The sequence below is a fragment of the Eucalyptus grandis genome, chromosome 5 (assembly GCF_016545825.1).
Source record: "Eucalyptus grandis isolate ANBG69807.140 chromosome 5, ASM1654582v1, whole genome shotgun sequence".
Taxonomy (NCBI): Eukaryota; Viridiplantae; Streptophyta; class Magnoliopsida; order Myrtales; family Myrtaceae; genus Eucalyptus; species Eucalyptus grandis.
The window spans coordinates 30,665,121-30,682,279 of record NC_052616.1 but is presented as its reverse complement, the minus strand read 5'-3'; the positions used below and the strand labels follow the sequence as shown (position 1 = coordinate 30,682,279).

Genomic DNA, 17,159 nt, shown 5'->3' with positions numbered 1-17,159 from the left:
TTACCCTTCCACAGACAATTAATAATCCACTCTGCAGGTTTTACGAGACAGTCTTAAGGACATTACTGCGACATACTTTTATATGATCAAGTATTTAGTTACATTGCGGCTTCTGATTCTAATAAAAACCATGCTCCTTTGCTTAGATTTCACTATCAAGATCTCACAGTCCAATATTGAATGCTCATCCCTTACCAAGTCAGTAGAACTTTGAATTGCAATGAGATAATCTGCTTTTGACAGACAGAATACCCAAAATAACAAGCACTTTACAGGCAAATGCTTCTGTAATTCATAACTAGTGGTCCTTCTCTTCTTCTTGAAAGAAAAAAACTAGTGGCCCTTCTCATTGGCCAATCTAGATGCAAGTGGAATGGCTCACCTGGGAAGATAATGTCTGTCGGCTCAGACAATCTGAGTTCCCCAACAACAGAATCAGAACGAACTGGCATATATCTGTTAGACATAATTTCAAGATCAAGAAACAGACAAGAACCAATAAATTTATAAGCATAGCACTATATAGTGCTTGGATTTTTTTGTTACCAAAAAAAAAAGAAAAATCGTTCCTTACATAAACCAATAAGAAATCTGGATAAACAAACAAGTCTAACCACAGCAATTGATGGTTCTTGCTAAAATTAACCCGTGGCAAGCAATAAGCAGTGTCGCAGAACCAAATGAAATGAGTTAACTGATGGTTAAACCGTGACACAGATGTTTCTCAACTTTAGAGGAGTCATAAGGCCACAATTTGACTTAACTGGCTGCATTAAAGCTATTTCCATTAAAACTTCCACTATGTAGGCATTTCAGTCGTAGTTGCAGGCAAGGCAAAAGAATGATCATTAACAAATGAACATTTTCAAGTTTATATTGCTGCCTAAAATGTATCAATGTGGAGAGACCAATAACTTCAAGGTCATATGAGAGACAAGAGCAAAAGGCACAGTTTCTGAGACTCAGGAACAGCAGTGTCTGCATCTGTCTTTGATACATTTAGGCAGACTAGAATATGGATTTTGTGGAAAGATCAAGTAATGGTCACCTTTTTCCACAGTTTATCATGCACATATTCACCCAGATACTTTATCCTTGTAAGACACTTGCAAAATACATTATAAATGAGAGGATTTTGCTGAAAATTCTACAATTTATAATTACCAAAAACCATCCCACTTTCAGTGAACAAGATTCCCTTATAAAATCAAGGGAGACTAAGAAAATGTCGATAAAGTATAAAACTTGCAATGTACACCACATTAAATATTAAACCACATCTTTTAATATTTTAACCTTTTAAACTGGGAATGGTCCCTCAAAATGTTACATGCTATCAAAGCATGAGACCCCGAATTCAAATCCTGCCTACAAGGGAGCTAAGCGATACCATATTTAAATATTAAACCACGCTTTCATCTAATAGCTTAAGCTTTCAAAACAATATAAGTAGTCCCACAAATTTTACGCTAACCCATTTTTCTGGCTCAAACAAAATCTTTGGCTACCAATAATTGAGAAAGTTTGGTTTAAAGTTTCAAGTGAAAAGTATACCACTCACCATAGTTTACGTCAAGTGCTTACTTCCAAAGTTTCAGGTCAAAAGTACTAACACTCACCATAGTTAACATTATTAATGCAAGTTAGCAAAATAAGTGTCAGCAAGAAACTTACCCAAATAATAAACGGCCATTGTAATCAGAATCTGACACTTCATATGTCTTAGAATTTGCGCCATTTACGAGGTTGATAGTTCCCTCTGCATCTTGTCTATACCAACTATAGAGACTCAACCCCTCATGTCCACCAAAATATTCTCCTTCTCCAGAATAGATACTTGAAGATAGTTTCTTTATGCTAACATTAGACACCACAGGCAAAGCTGGCATAAGAAGTTGCAAGATGATTAGAAGGGATGTCCATCAAACTGACAAAATAAACATTGTCATATTGTGGGTAAGACTGACACAAGACGGGAGCTTTATTGTACATTGTCACTCAGAAAAGTGTCAGTACCACTCCAATAATGCTAAGTAAAATAGCATATCATATGCTAATGCAAACAAAAAGAAAAGAATTTGCAATTTAATCCTAAGTCTAAAGTTGTTGTAAGAACAGCAGAGGTGAAAAAATAATAATAATAATAATAAAATAAATTTAACATGCTGCAGAGGGTTGAGAGCAGCACTTTGCATCTCTTAACATATAGAAGACTGTGTTTTTAAAATAATACTGGATGATATCCTACCAGGGGAAACTGGAGAGCTGGAAATTGCAATTAGAGGATTTCCACATTTCCCGTCTGTGCGAGTAGGAAGCCAGTAGAGGGCCAAATACTCACCTACATCTGCAATTGATGGAGTATAGGTTCTGTACAGGAGTAGATCTATCATCAATACCTACTCTACAAAATGAAAAATGCTGGAAGCACAACATTAATCACAGATTGCTGAGTCTTTGAACTTACAAGGCTCTACCACATTCAACAACACCTTCATGAATATTAACGATATCCAATAGTTCAGGCTCATGCAACTTGTCCTTGACCCGGAACCAGATGTACTCCCCAAGACCTTGCATGCCGCCAAAATATGATTTTTTCGGGACTACTTCTTCACTCTCACAGCAATCAGGAATTATAAGCTCCAACCCAACAGGATCCGCTGTCACACCAAAATGCCAACGAGAAATAAATGAAAGACTCGATCAGTTACACACATCTCTGACTAGCTTCCCTCAGTGGGCAGTTATTACTCAAATTATCTGGACCAACAAACCAACAGTTATGCTCACCAGGGCCAACAATATCAGACAGCAAACTACTTGGGTTGCCTTTCATTCCATCAATCCGTACAGGAGTGTAAACAAGTTCAATGCAAGTTCCCACATCCGCCAGTGTCAAATCAAGGAAATCTGTAAAATGTAAAAAATTAACTGAATGCATAACTTTAAAGGGCAACATGGATAGTGCACACTGCACAAATATTACTCACCTTCAGTGCCTAATTTCTCCTTAGCACCACTCTCTCTCAACCTGAACCATTCATATATGCATTGGCCTCTCTCCCTGAAAAAAAAGAAAATAATGATTCTATTTCAGGACTAAAACTAACAAAAACAACAATAAGAAACCAAGCATATCCCACTAAATATGGGTGGCTAAATGGATTCTATTATGCCATTGTGCTCAAACTTAAATTAATATCTTCCACGAGCTCCAAATAATAAACACCAGTGTTCGCAAGTCATACGAAATTACTGACAGATTCTAATGTATCATACCCTCCACTATAGGAAACTGCAACGCTTAAGCGTTGTCCTTCTATCAATGATCCAATGAACTCTAGAGAATGACAAGTTGGGGGACCTGTATCAAAACATTAACGCAAGATTATTGTCAACTCCAATAAAATCCTGGGTAAATTGGAAGGATAACCCAGCATAAAATATTAAAAAATCATCACCCAGACACCAATCTGGCAAAAGGTATCTCACAAGGCTTAGACTAATTCAAGAACTTAGAATTTAAGAACTCAACTAACCCGGTGCAACTGGGCCAAGTTGTTCAGAAAGAACAATTGGCCCTCGAGCCCAGTCAGCTCTGACTGGCTCACAGGAAACAGAGATGAAGCAACCAATGTCATCAAATGAGGGCATGTGTGATGCAGAAGTTGCACCTCTAATTTCATACTGTGTGCCATCTGGGCTTGTCTGCATTAATTTTACTTCTGTTACATAATAAGAATAAAAAGCTCTATACCAGGGATCATGCATAAAAAAAAAATGAGATTATAATCTGTTGACCTAAACAGAAAGTTTATAGCATTTTATTTATCAAAAGTACCCGGAACCATCTAAATATGGAATCTCCTTCTTCACCACCCCAATATCTCTTATCAACAGTTAACAGATTTCCTTCAACTGCATCTCCAACTATTTGCAAAGAAAGCAATTTAGGACTTCCTGCATGGCAAAGCGGCATTTAGAATAACAAATAACAAATGCATAAATGATAACACCTCCTTACATTGAACTATATAAGTTCACTAAATTAAAATGGTAAATGATGTATTCTGCATTGAATTTGGATGAGCATAAAGAGAAAAACACATTCTTATTATTTACCTGCAAGTAATAATGAGTTAACTACTTATCTGCATATAATGATCTTTTAAAACTGAAAATATATCTTTTCATGTTCAAAAATATGGAGGGAAATTCATAAACGCTTAAAAAATGGTTTAGCCAAACAAGATCCTAAAGATTTGTTAAGTTACTTTAATTGAGTTATTTTTAATTTTTATTTCTATTTTACTTACATAAGGGTATTATGGTCATATACAATTTATATTTAATATAAACACAATGGGTGTAGGGTTTCTATTACACAGAAAACTACAGCCCTCTCTTTGTTTCTTTTACGTTCTCCTTCTCCTCCTTCTCTTTATTCCTTCTCTCTTCCTTCTTTCTCTCTTTCTACTTGCTGCGGGTTCTCTGATCAGCTTTGTGATACAATATCACAGCCAGGTCTAACTACCTGATTACTTGATCCTATTGCTGGTTTGAGAGTCCCCTAGTAACCCTACTTCTTCTCTGGTGCGCAGCCACCTAAAGCCACAATTTTTATCGATTTTCTCTTTGAGTCTCAATATGTATGAGATCAAAAGATATCAGATTCATCAGGTTCGATTTGTGAACATGGATTACAACATTTATTGATAAGCGGATTCAAGAATCAGAGTACTTCATTGATTATGGTTGACTGATCTTACTGGGTTTCCTTTGGTTAACTAATGGAGCCAATTACATATGATTATACATTAGTGTTGCTGTTTTGTTTCTTGCACAAAAGTTTTAGTCTTCTTGATTAAGTGGTAGATAAATTTATATTGAGACTATCATCATGAGTGATACTAAGGCTTCTACAGATAGTGTCAATGTTCAAATTACCACTATTAAATTAAATGGATCTTCCAATTACTTGTTATGGGCCCAAGTTATGAAGGTCTACATTAATGCCAAAGGGAAACTCCATTTATTACTACAGACCCTCCTGCTGAAAATTCTAAAATTATAGTAATTAGATGAGAGAGAATGATACACTTTTAGTGTGGTTATGGAATAGCATGGAACCATCCATCGCTGCTAATGTCATGTTCCACACAACTGCTAAGGGAGTGTGGGATGATCTTATGGAGAGTTACTCACAAGACAAAAATATGTCTAGAGTTTATGAACTATATGAGAAGATCTTTAATTTTAAACAGGAAGACAAGTCTCTTGGAGAGTATTATAGTGCTTTGAAAGGTATGTGGGAAGAACTTAATCTTTATCAGCCCATTACTACTGATCTTGAAAGACTTAAGACACAACAAGCTGAATTACAAGTGGCCAAGCTTTTATCTAGCTTGAATGCCGACTTAAAGCCTATGAAGAGTCAGCTTCTTGCTAAAGAGAGAGTTCCTTCTATGAATGAAGCATTTCGTCAAATTCAGTGCATTGTCCCTCCGTCTTCTACGTCATCTAAAGACAATTCAGCATTTGTGACTAGTAGTGGTGGTCGTGGTCGTGGTCGTGGTCGTAGTGGTTTTTCCAATAGAGGTCGTGGTCTCGAGGGAGGTCGGAGTCATGGTGGTGGACGTAGTGGACAAAGTTCTGATCGAGATACATACTGCAACAAATCCGGTCATATTGTTGACACTTGTTGGGCCAAGCATGGCAAGCCTGAGTGGGCTCAACGATTAATTACTGCAAATGCTATTGTGTCTAAAGGAAGTGCTGGAAATGTGTCTTACAGCGACATGAACCCATCTATCCCACCTGGGGGTAGTTCTTCTGAGTCTACGACTCGAGATGATATGGTTGCACAACTCATTAAGCGTGTCCAACAACTAGAGGCTTCCAATTTCTCATCCACCGCCACTCTTACACGTACAGGTAACATGGCATCTTTCTCTACTTTGTCTCCTAGCACCCCTTGGGTCATTGACTCTGGAGTTTCTAGTCATGACGAGTAAGCAAAAAATATTTTCTTTCCCACCATAACTCTAGTCCTTCATCAGAAGTCATTTTAGCTAATGGTTCCTCGACTCAAGCGATTGGATCGGGGACTATTTCACTTACACCTTCCTCATCTTTCTCCTCTGTTTTACATGTTCCCCAACTTTCTTTAAATTTGTTATCTGTTAATCAATTAACTAAAGCTCTTAGTTGTTCAGTTACATTTTACCCATCTTATTGTGTTTTTCAGGACCTTAAAGAAGATGATTGGTGGAGGGTATGAACGTGATGGACTCTACTATCTAAATGGTGTCTCCACGGCTGACGCCAATGGTCTAGCTGCTAGTTCTGTTAACCCCTATCTCGTTTAGGACATTTATCTTTATTTAAGTTACAACAAATAATTCCTGAGTGTAAATCAATTTCTACTCTTGAGTGTAAAGCTTGTGAACTTGGGAAACATCATCATAGTTCTTTTCCTTGTCGTAATGATTCTCGTGCATCTACTTTACTTAAACTTGTTCATTCGAACATTTGGAGACCTTCCCATATTGTTTGTAGAAATAGTTGTAAGTACTTTGTTACTTTTGTGGATGATTATTCTCATTTAACGTGGCTCTATATGCTTCATGACCGTTCTGAATTTTTACATGTTTTCCAATTATTTTATCGTGAAGTTACTAATCAGTTTAATACATCGCTTAAAATTTTGCGAACAGATAATGCTCTAGAATATACACAAAAATCAATTTCTTTGTTTTGTTCTAATCTTGGCATTATACATCAAACAAGTAAGTAGTATGATATTATATCAAAAGTTTAACATCTGTTCATATATCATGCACCGTAGATCCTCTGCCGATCTAAAGTAGTTTAACAGCCTTGATAAGAGCTCTACATAAAAAGAAATTGCTAATTTCCACACTCTTAAAATTGATTTGTTAAAGCAGAAGGATGCTAGTGGATGAATCTGGACTTTTGAAGGTGATCAAAAAGGACTAAGCTGCTGGTTTTTGGAAGGAAGTAGCAGAGCTGGATAATTAACTCTTCCTGCCCTTTAAAGGGCTAGACAAAAGGCCAGGTGCTGCATCCAATGTGCAAATATTGGATGATGAAGGATTCTCTCCCAGGTCAAATATTAAGACTGGATAGCTGTAGAATATTTAGATAAAAAACTACACCTTTATCTAATAGCTTAAGTTTTTAGAATAATTGGCAGTAGTCCCACATAATCTCACGGGTTATCAGAGCTTGGAGGTAATGAGTTTGAATCTTTCAAGCCCATATTTGCCTCCCCAATCACATATTTTCACACTTCAAGCTAAGGCCAAAATCCAGCCTATGCATTAGGGGGAGTTTTAGAATATTTAAATAATAAGCTACGCCTTCATCAAATAGCTTAAGCTTTTAGAATAGTTGGCAGTGCTCATAATGTCATAAGTAGCATGAAAATTTAAGGACGTGAAATTGAGTTTTGTTCCATCTATCCTTGAGCAAAAGTAGGAGTGCAAATATCGGGTGACGAAGGATTCTATTGCTGGTCAAATGTTGCATTTGGATAACAAAGGAACATTAAGGATACAAAATAGATAGGACTATTCACTTTATCTATCATTAAACAGAAAGATGCTGCATAATGTATGCAAATATTGGGTGATGAAGGATTGTGTTGCTGGTCAAATATTGCTTTTGGAAGATAGAAACATTAAGAATGCACAACTGAAAGAATTATGCACTCTCTTTGAGGAGAAGTGGAGGTAAAACCAACTTCACATGAAAAGGGATCCAGGCACAAGACAATCATTATTGACACAGGATTAGAGTGCTTTATTTGGGGTACTGCACTAGCTTCTCATGTCAAATCACCACCTATGTATTAGACTGTCTACACAATTTCTAACTTGCTCTGTTTAAGGGGCCAGTACCCTTTGGTCCATGAAATAGGTTTATTGATCAGAATGATACATTGAGACGATTTTCCATAATTAGAGATGACAACCTACCCGGACATATGCGTTCCTGTCCCATGCAAGTTCTTGGTTCACCAATGACACCATCATCACGCACTGGTGTACATTGAAAGGAAATGAACTTGCCAATTGCATCTTTCGATATGCAATATTGAAGAAGCCCTGAGACTTCAGCTACTAAAGCACCAGAGTCAGACTCTGCCTGCAAATTGCCAGGCACATGTTAGCCCCAAGCAGCATTTGTTAATACACATTCTAAAGGTGAAGATGTACTATAATTAAATGATACATTCTCTCACTAGATTCCATTCTAAAAAGGGCAAATTTCCTGATATTAGCAAGTTACAAATTCAGGTTCAACTACCTTATCATGAAGCCTCAATTAGCAAAATGAATAGCACAAAACAAAAGTCAGAGATTTCTGTAAATTCTCTAATGACAGTATAGACTAGAAATCAGTAAACTTTAAACCAACGGCCTCAAAGAAAGAATTTGTTTTCTGAAGCTACATGATGACAATAAGGCCAAAATATGTATGACGATAAACCTAATCTTTCTCCATATCTCAATAGCCTTGAAAGGTATTGTTTTGGTTTAAACTACAATGACACCCCTCAAATTTTCTGGAAATGCCACTGCACCCCTCATCTTTTTCGAAAGATTGAATCTGTCACCCTACAGGATCCCAAATGTTTAAAGATGCTAAATTTGACTTTTTTGTTTTAGCTAGACTACAGTGGTTGATATGAAATATAATGAGTCAATGGCAAGTTCGATGCATTGGTGAATGGATTGTGGCCAATCTAACTAAAATACAAGTGATTATAATCAATTAATACTAGAACTAAGTGCTAATATTTGACAAGGTCATCAATTAGAGCCCACATACTTCAAAAGACTTGACTAAAAGCATCCTCTACATATTTAGTTTTCAAGGTCCACTGATTACTGAAATGGATATGATTGTCGTTTCCTCTATTTATTACAAACACCGGGCATCATTGCAGTTTTCCAATATGCAATAGGTACCACTGCAGTTTACCAACTACTAGAGGAATGCTACATAGACTTGCTAAATAGGGCATGATTAGTCGAAGATAGAGCCTAGCTTTGTTAACAAAGTCCCACCACTCGCAAAAATATGCATATTAATTTCAGGGTAGGGCAGGCCAGCAGGCCAAGTCAGACTTTCAAATGCAAAATACTTTCCCCATGCCCATCCATTCACACTTTCAGCTTGTAAAGACTGACCAGCTATATACAGGTCTAATCTGAGAGAAACCAGCCAATTTCAAATGAGTGTCAAAATTCAGTATGCAGTTCAGAAAATCTTTTAGAACGAATCTCCACTTTTCACTGAGAGCCACACAAATGAAGCACAACACCATGAATCAACCAATTATGGTTTTCTGTTTCACAGTAGTTGTCATCACATATTTTAATTTGATAGAAATGTAGTGAAAGGAACTTCCACACACTAACTGAAAGAATTTCTGTCACAGCTCAATTACTTAAGTTGGATGAACTTCAAAGAGTCTGTAACATAATGGGAGTCAGGCTGACAAAAAGCAGCTATTATATGTGGTGTAAACATAAGTCAAAAGAATGTTGCTTGTTTGCTGCTGCTCCTCCAGATATTTTTTGACATGTTAGAGGGGCAAAATTTTGAGGGATTTTGAGAGTCATGAACCCAAGGGTCTATTCACGGCAACTTTGGCTTTTACTATGACTCATGCATTTTTGTTAGTATTGATGACTGAATTTATTCAATTTTTTAAACCTCAAATTTTTGTAAATTAAATAAGTATACACATGTTCCTAATTATTTAAAATTAAAATAATTCTTTTTCATTTTGTTGGGAAAGTCAACAGTAAAACAAAAAGGCCGTAGTTTGTTAGTGTGAAGATAGATAGTCACAACTTTTGAGCTTTTGGTTCACAGAAAAACCCTCTCCAATTTGGATAATAGTCTGACTATGCTCTCAGGCCAAGAAATGGACTAGAAGGGAGCATGTAATGGTATCTAAATGGTACCTTACTTGCGGAAACTTCCTTTTATAGTTCATATAGGTGTGTGTGCACGCGCACTCTAAAATAAATGCAATTACTACAAAGTTCCTACAGACAAATAGTTTAATCAATAACAAATGGAATGGCACCTCTCATGCATGGCAAATACGTGAGTTATTGTCAACCTCTATCAATTCTTGATTCAACTTCATTATATGCGGATTATAATATTCTATAACCGCAGATTTATGGCAGGAAAACATTTCTAATTAGTGACTCAAACTATCAGAATGGAATTGGCCATCTATCTTTTCATCATCCTAAAAATCACAGAAGGACTTCAATTTATTAATCATTGCATGAATCAGATTTTTTCAACATAATTTCAAGCCTTGGAGAAAGCTCACACCTGAGAGGCACATTATGGAAAAACCTTGTCAGCTGACTATTAGCTAGCAGTTTGTAATTTTGACCTCATAGTCAGGCAACCATCTGATCATTAGTTGTTACTACGATAGGTCTAGTATAGTCAGGATCGAACCATTCTAGGATTTATGTTATACTGCATAATCAAGTGGTACAACCATATCATCCAGTTTACAGATGATTGGCTTCCCATTGACCGCTCACTATTTAACGCCGGTCAAAAGACTGTCATGCATAATATAATTTAACTTCTCTTCACAGATGGCTTTTGCAATGGATATTACACATTTCTTTCGAATGTTATGATTCACTATTAGTGTGATTGAGCCAGCCATGATCTGGATCCCTAGTAAACCCAATTGATCGATACACAACATAATGAGAATATGGTCATGTATATTCCAGAGAGAACACAGATGCCGGGAGAAATTGGCTTACTTTACCAAATATGGAACATCCACAAACATAGAAGCGGACTACCACCCACACGCAAGACAAGATTTACCTCATGAAGATACCACTTGTAGATACTTTTTCCTTCGTGACCCCCAATATAACCATATGATGCAGTCAGTATCCCACCTTCCATATAATCACCACTGATAGACAGAAAATTCAAGCTAGGAGGAAGATCTGTAGTAAATATACCAATAATCAGGCATGCTGGTAGAGTAAAGTTGCAGAGAGTTGAAAAGGAAATTCTAACAAGATTACATAACTAACATATCCAACTTTGCAACAGAATACATAATGTCATCTGACCTTTGAAAATAAAACAAGGTAAATCAATAAAAAGTTGGCCTTTAGCTCTTCAATAAAGCAACCTCCTTGTTGCCTCATGTTAATTCTTTTTAGTAATCCATAAAAGAATACATAAAATTTGAACACTCTCACTCTTGCGGAGCTAGAACTCAGAAGATCTCAGAGAAAACCTGGTGAATACTATCAAAAACAAATACAGTCATGCAGATTGTCAAAGACCAATCAATTAGCTCAAACATTTATCAATTATGGCATGCTGGCTATGAAATAGATGATAATGAACCATAAAATAGGTTGAGACAAATAAAGCCACTTCCGTCCCCCCAAAACAAATTTAAAATTAAAGCGGTCAGCAATAGATGCAGCACCATCAAATTAAATACAACCGGAAGAATGATATCTACTGAAGCTGAATAAGTATATTCATCTTTTAAGCAAACAAAACAGAAGTGAAATAAGACAACAAAACCATTTTTGTATTATATCTTCCGTATTCATTGAGACAACGCTAAGTCAAGATGGAGAGACATATAACTTACTCTCAACGGCTCTTTCAGAGACAACATAAGCTGGTTGACCAGATTCACCATCTGGAGTCATGGGAATGTATTTTGCAACTATGTGATATCCAACAGCCCCCAAAGGTATGCGTAGTGCCTAGAAACAGGAAAAGCGAAAGTATAAATAGATCCAACTTAATCATACATATGATCTCTCCAAACAAATAACAACTTACCTTGGCAATTTTTGAGGCGCTCAACACTTCTAGACCATTTTCTCCATCCAAAGTTGGAGAACTTGCTTTGAACCACTGCACTCTACTGGAGGCTTCAGTTCCGCCAGTAACACAACCAGTAACTGTAATCTTACTATTCTCTCTCAAATCGCCAATTATTTTCAACTGTGACACTTTGGGGGGAGCTGAAATTTAGTCAAGGTAAAAGCATTAGAAATGAAGGAAGCCAACAGAATGGTGTAGAACAACATCAGCTCCACTGAGAACATACTAGCATGGACATCAAGAAAGAAGGTTGCTTTCAAAAATTTACACATGGACATCGACCAGCTACATAGACAATACTTAGAAGCTCATGTTTGCTAATCAGACTAGAGATGGAATAAGTACCAGACACTTCACATAAAAGAGGCGGGCACCTCAAAAAACCACTACTGGCATTAGCTCGATAACTCCCGATGAAAAACTTCCTAATGGGCAAAACTTGCTGACCTATGCAAAAAGAATCGCTGTTGGCTGCCCAACACAAGACGGTAAGACTTCCACAATCTTCATTTATTGGCACCAATTGAGTGCAGTATATATGTAGATACATCTATGGATGTTCACACCTTTAAATTCATCATGCCTGCCAATCACAACTAGGTGTTGTTCTTGAATTTATAAGTCCTAATATAACTATGAGCCACAACACGGTACAAGACCTGTTCATTTCTCCATAATCCAGAAGGAATAGTCATTGTTCAAGTCCAACCAAGCAAAGCCATCCCTTAAGCTACTAGAATCATATATGTGCACTGTTCATAAAGATTAGTCCAGGATTGGGGGTGCATTGTCACAAGGACACATAGTTGATGACTCTTGCAAGCAAATAAATGTAATCATGATATAGCTAGGTCTCAACAGCTGGCCAAGGATTCATTGGGACAACACTGTCAACAGCCTTATCAGATGTACCATGACAGATGGTATAACTAAAACAAAATTTTCATTTGTTGAGAAAGAACATATAATAACATTTCTCTACTTAAATCAAAGTTACCTCGTTTTACTTTAGGAGACAAAACAGAAACCGATTCCCCTTGTTGTCCTGAAAATGAACAACTGCTTCGTCAGGAAAAGAAGAAACTATAAGCTTCAAAATGAGTAAAGATCATAACAATTATTTACTACAGTGGCAAGTGGACCCACCCTCAAAATTTATTGGAATATAGACAAAAGATAGTCTTCGCCCAACATCTTCCTTGGTCAATGTATACTCAGATGTTCCTCTAGAAACCATCACAAAATCTCTGGGAAAAAGATGAAAATGAAACAGATCCTGTCAGAATCATTTCCAGAATCATGTAGCATGCACAATGACAGCACAGTTAGACTAACTTCAAACTATTAACATAGATTTTGGTGCCATAACATTTAGGTTTGGCTACGCAGTGATTTTCTCGTGCCTCTTTACAGTGTTGGGAAGCTGAAACCATCCATAATATCCTGACTATAGGTTTATATGGAGAAGTGTTAAAGCACCACTAAACCATGCTTCCATCAACCATCTTAAGCTTTAAGATGAATTGGCATGGCTCAAATTCAGGCGTTGGAATCTCTACAAATCTCTTTTCTCTCACACTCTCTTTTCTCTCCCCATCAATAATCACTTTTATTCTGACCGAAAAAAGTAGTGACTTTTACACTTTTGTCTCAAGCCAAATCCTAATTGCGTATCAAGGGGATCATTATAGCATTAAAATATTAAATCACAACTCCTTCTATGACCTTAATTTATTGAACATATTGTCAGTGATCCAGCTTAATTTCAACAAAGAGAAAGAAGTATTAGCATAAGTATCTCCTTACATTATATTTTGCACACTTCCAATAATGAACCTTAAAACTTGCCAAGCAGTGGCTAAACCTTTTAAGGAAATAGACTACATTACAAATTTTTATAATCATGTTTGATATTTTAATAACCATACAAGGACATTAATGCTACTCCTAAGAAAACATAATGTAGGAGAAGATGAAAAGAAAATGAAAATGAAATGCTAAAAACACAATAAGTAACAGATTCTAACCAACAATGTCACAAAGAGATGATTATAAGGGTGTGTAGCAAATTCAGAAATTTGTCTAGCGTCCAGGGAATACAAGCATAAATGGAATGGTTATACTAACCCATTGTCAATGTTCTCACGAAGCCACTCAAACATACTTGGACCCTCACGTCCTCCAAAGTAGTCTCCAACTCCCTTTATTGTATTCCCTTCAACAACCTCTCCAATGATTTGAACATTATTCACTGATGGAAAAGCTGCTAGAAGCAAGTATAGGGATCATTGCCACATATCATAAAGATTTCTATTCGCTCATATGAAAGTACAAAGACCAACAGAATAACTGGCAGAGATATTGTGACTGATGGAAAACTAAATTTAGAACTTCAAAGGCAGAAACATGATAAAAGAGCAAGAGAAACACAAACAATCAATGGTGTCTAGTGAGAAGCTAAATAGCTCTTACTGTAAGTCATGTGAAAATTATCTGGTGCCTAAGGAAAGAAAGGAGGAAAAAAGTGAGAATAAAATGCACCACTCCGACAGATTCATGAGAATACAAGAGGGACTCTGTATCCTTCATGGAAAAGCTATCAGGACATTCACCCAACTGTAAAACGAAAAAGGATTTTTCAAGTTAATCAAGTTGGAGAGTGTTTCACTGCTCCAGGTTTCCCGAAAAGCATGAGCTTTTTCCTTTTCTTTAAACGTATTGTTTTTACTTCTCCTCATTGTGGGAAGAAAGATCTAAAAAAATAAACATTCAAAACAGGTAAAAAATTAGGAATAGCTGCTGATTGACAAGAACAGTATAATCAGGTCCATGACTGCTAAAAGACCAATCTTCAAGGATGTTCCATTTTTGGGACGGAAAATGACAGACTTATTGAAGCAACACTTCCTCTTTTTTCTAGCAATACCACTACAAATGATTGACAATGGAATTTCCTCTTTGATCAATACTTTTAATTTATATGTTATTTGTTTGTAGAAGTAACTGCTTTTGCCACACTTAACATCAAAATACGAGTAAAAAGGAGAAATGTCATTGATTGAATGTAACTCACGCATAGGTTTACTTGATCAATCAAAATGCCCAATCACTTAACAAAGAAAATTCCTTAACATAGCATCCTCATACTTCAAAGATGCCACACAACCATGCAGATTCAGGGTAAAAATCAAAATCAAATGTCAGTTCAAATAAGGCATCCTTGTCAAAAAAGTAAATCAGAAAAAGAATGGCAAGGTCTTATGACAAGATCAGTCCTAAGACCAGAACTTATAAGTTTTACACAAACAGCTACTATCATTTCCACCTGCTTTGATGAATTCAGTGTACTTATACTGAGGCTCTCCTTTGGCACCTTCCTCCGTTACCGGTGTGTACATAAAAACCAGACTTGTATCAATGTCATCCAGCGTCAACTGATATTCCTCCTCCTCTGCCCCAGGGATAACTGTTGGACTGCTGTTCCACTTTCTTCTTAACCAACTGAAAGATCAAACATCTTTTAATTTCTTCAGACACTATCAAGCAGACATGCACATACAACAAATCCTGCATGCATTCAAGAAGCAAACTCACCTGGCAACACCTTTTCCTGGGATACCACCACACCAAGCAACCTTTGCGTGGCCTTTAATTACATTTCCTTCCACCAACTCACCATGCACTTCAAGGTTAACAACCTTTGGGATTTTACATCCTATTGAAAGGACACAATGAGAAGGGAGAACCTTAAAATATTAGATATAGTAAATGAATCTGTCATTCCTGAGTAGCTGAACATTCTTCATTTCCCAGGTAAGACAGGGACACAGTTCCTCAGAGAAGAGGAAAACAGAGAAAATAGATGGAAGTGACCATCAATGTTCCAACCAGAATCAAAACAGAAAATAGAACAGTTATAGACATCAGAAGAAAATTGTGTGTCCTGATTTAACAGGGCAAAATTCATGTCCAAAAGAAGCTGTATGAAATAATAGAAAGAGGTTAAGTCATGTTAACAACACTTCACCAAAGAGGATTCATGAATTCTAAGGGAAAGCTAAGCAGTTAACTTCAAATATTCACCATAACAGATGAAAAACACGCCATTGGAAGATATCTCAGTTCCTGGCAGGAAAAGGAAAAAGGAAAAGAGGTCCCATGTGCATGATCAATATTTCATCTGATTTCCGAAATAAAAAATTGTGTGAAACAGTGAGAGGGGGACCAAGAAATTTGTCTTGCAAGTGCAATTAAGTGAAATTTAATCATGGTTGCCATTCTGTGAAGATACTTTCCCGAATATTGTGGGTTCAAAGAAAATGTTAAACAGTTTACCTGGTGATACAGGTGAGGATATGGCAAAAATAGGAGGATACTCAGTTTCCCCCAACACAGGAGTGCATTCCACTTTCAGTATTTTACCAATGTCCTCTTTCTTTGGCCAATAAACCTGACCAGTTATAGAAAGAGCTTAAGAATGAAAGAATGATAATGCCATCAGTTAGTATTAAGAAGCTTAATAGATATAACACCTCCTCAGTAGCATCAGGAACCATGGTAAAATTCGACGGTGTTCTCTCTCCAACAAACCACTGATATTTCAATCCTAACTGCTGGTCAATGGTCAGAGTGCTGTCTTGAACAAAGGTGAAGTGGCAGTGGCAGACATCTTCTTCAAATGGTCGATCAACAGAGGCTTCTTTGAGCAGGTAGCCCGGAGGAAACTGATCCTTCCATTGCTCCAACAGAAACCGAAATGTTGAATCTGATCATGGGAAACACACTTCATGAAGAACTAAAGGTTGCACAAAACTAAGAAAATCCAAGATAAAGTGTATTGAACAATATGCACTGGCAATAAAAATGTATAAACAACCAACTTATTTGTCTTATTCCACCTTGACATTGCAATGAATGCAAATTTAGATACAAAGTTAATCAGCACTGATAATTCATTTTCTTATAGGAAGGATAGAAATCGGATTCTTTCACAAACATTCCCAAAGATAAGGTATAATAGAGAGAGGAAGCTAGTATTGAGAAGAACAAAGCTACTTTCTTTCCTAGGAAAATAGCATACAACAAAATCTGGAATTCACAATTTGAGAGAGAAACTAAAGTCGAAAAACAGCCTTTGTTAAGGCTAAAGAATCAACAAGTCTCTGTCAGTATACAAGTGGAGAGGGTATATGGATAAGGAATTTCATCAA

The 17,159-nt window shown here is 36.7% G+C and overlaps 1 protein-coding gene across 3 annotated transcripts in view; it reads right to left on the bottom strand.

Moving 5' to 3' along the window:
* LOC104444887 (187-kDa microtubule-associated protein AIR9) overlaps positions 1-17,159 on the bottom strand; it is a 35,098-nt gene that overhangs the window by 8,130 nt on the left and 9,809 nt on the right. For all 3 annotated transcript variants that reach the window (XM_010058665.3, XM_010058666.3, XM_039313045.1), the window contains 20 exons: positions 16,482-16,714; positions 16,285-16,399; positions 15,544-15,664; positions 15,275-15,450; positions 14,077-14,212; positions 13,096-13,196; positions 12,947-12,994; positions 11,905-12,089; positions 11,708-11,825; positions 10,912-11,039; positions 8,004-8,172; positions 3,845-3,963; positions 3,543-3,711; positions 3,283-3,367; positions 2,994-3,067; positions 2,794-2,913; positions 2,468-2,663; positions 2,249-2,370; positions 1,675-1,882; positions 383-456 (listed from right to left, as the gene is read on the bottom strand). In XM_010058665.3, coding sequence (XP_010056967.2) covers positions 383-456; positions 1,675-1,882; positions 2,249-2,370; positions 2,468-2,663; positions 2,794-2,913; positions 2,994-3,067; positions 3,283-3,367; positions 3,543-3,711; positions 3,845-3,963; positions 8,004-8,172; positions 10,912-11,039; positions 11,708-11,825; positions 11,905-12,089; positions 12,947-12,994; positions 13,096-13,196; positions 14,077-14,212; positions 15,275-15,450; positions 15,544-15,664; positions 16,285-16,399; positions 16,482-16,714 — 2,697 coding nt within the window. The remainder of the gene's footprint in view (positions 1-382; positions 457-1,674; positions 1,883-2,248; positions 2,371-2,467; positions 2,664-2,793; positions 2,914-2,993; positions 3,068-3,282; positions 3,368-3,542; positions 3,712-3,844; positions 3,964-8,003; positions 8,173-10,911; positions 11,040-11,707; positions 11,826-11,904; positions 12,090-12,946; positions 12,995-13,095; positions 13,197-14,076; positions 14,213-15,274; positions 15,451-15,543; positions 15,665-16,284; positions 16,400-16,481; positions 16,715-17,159) is intronic.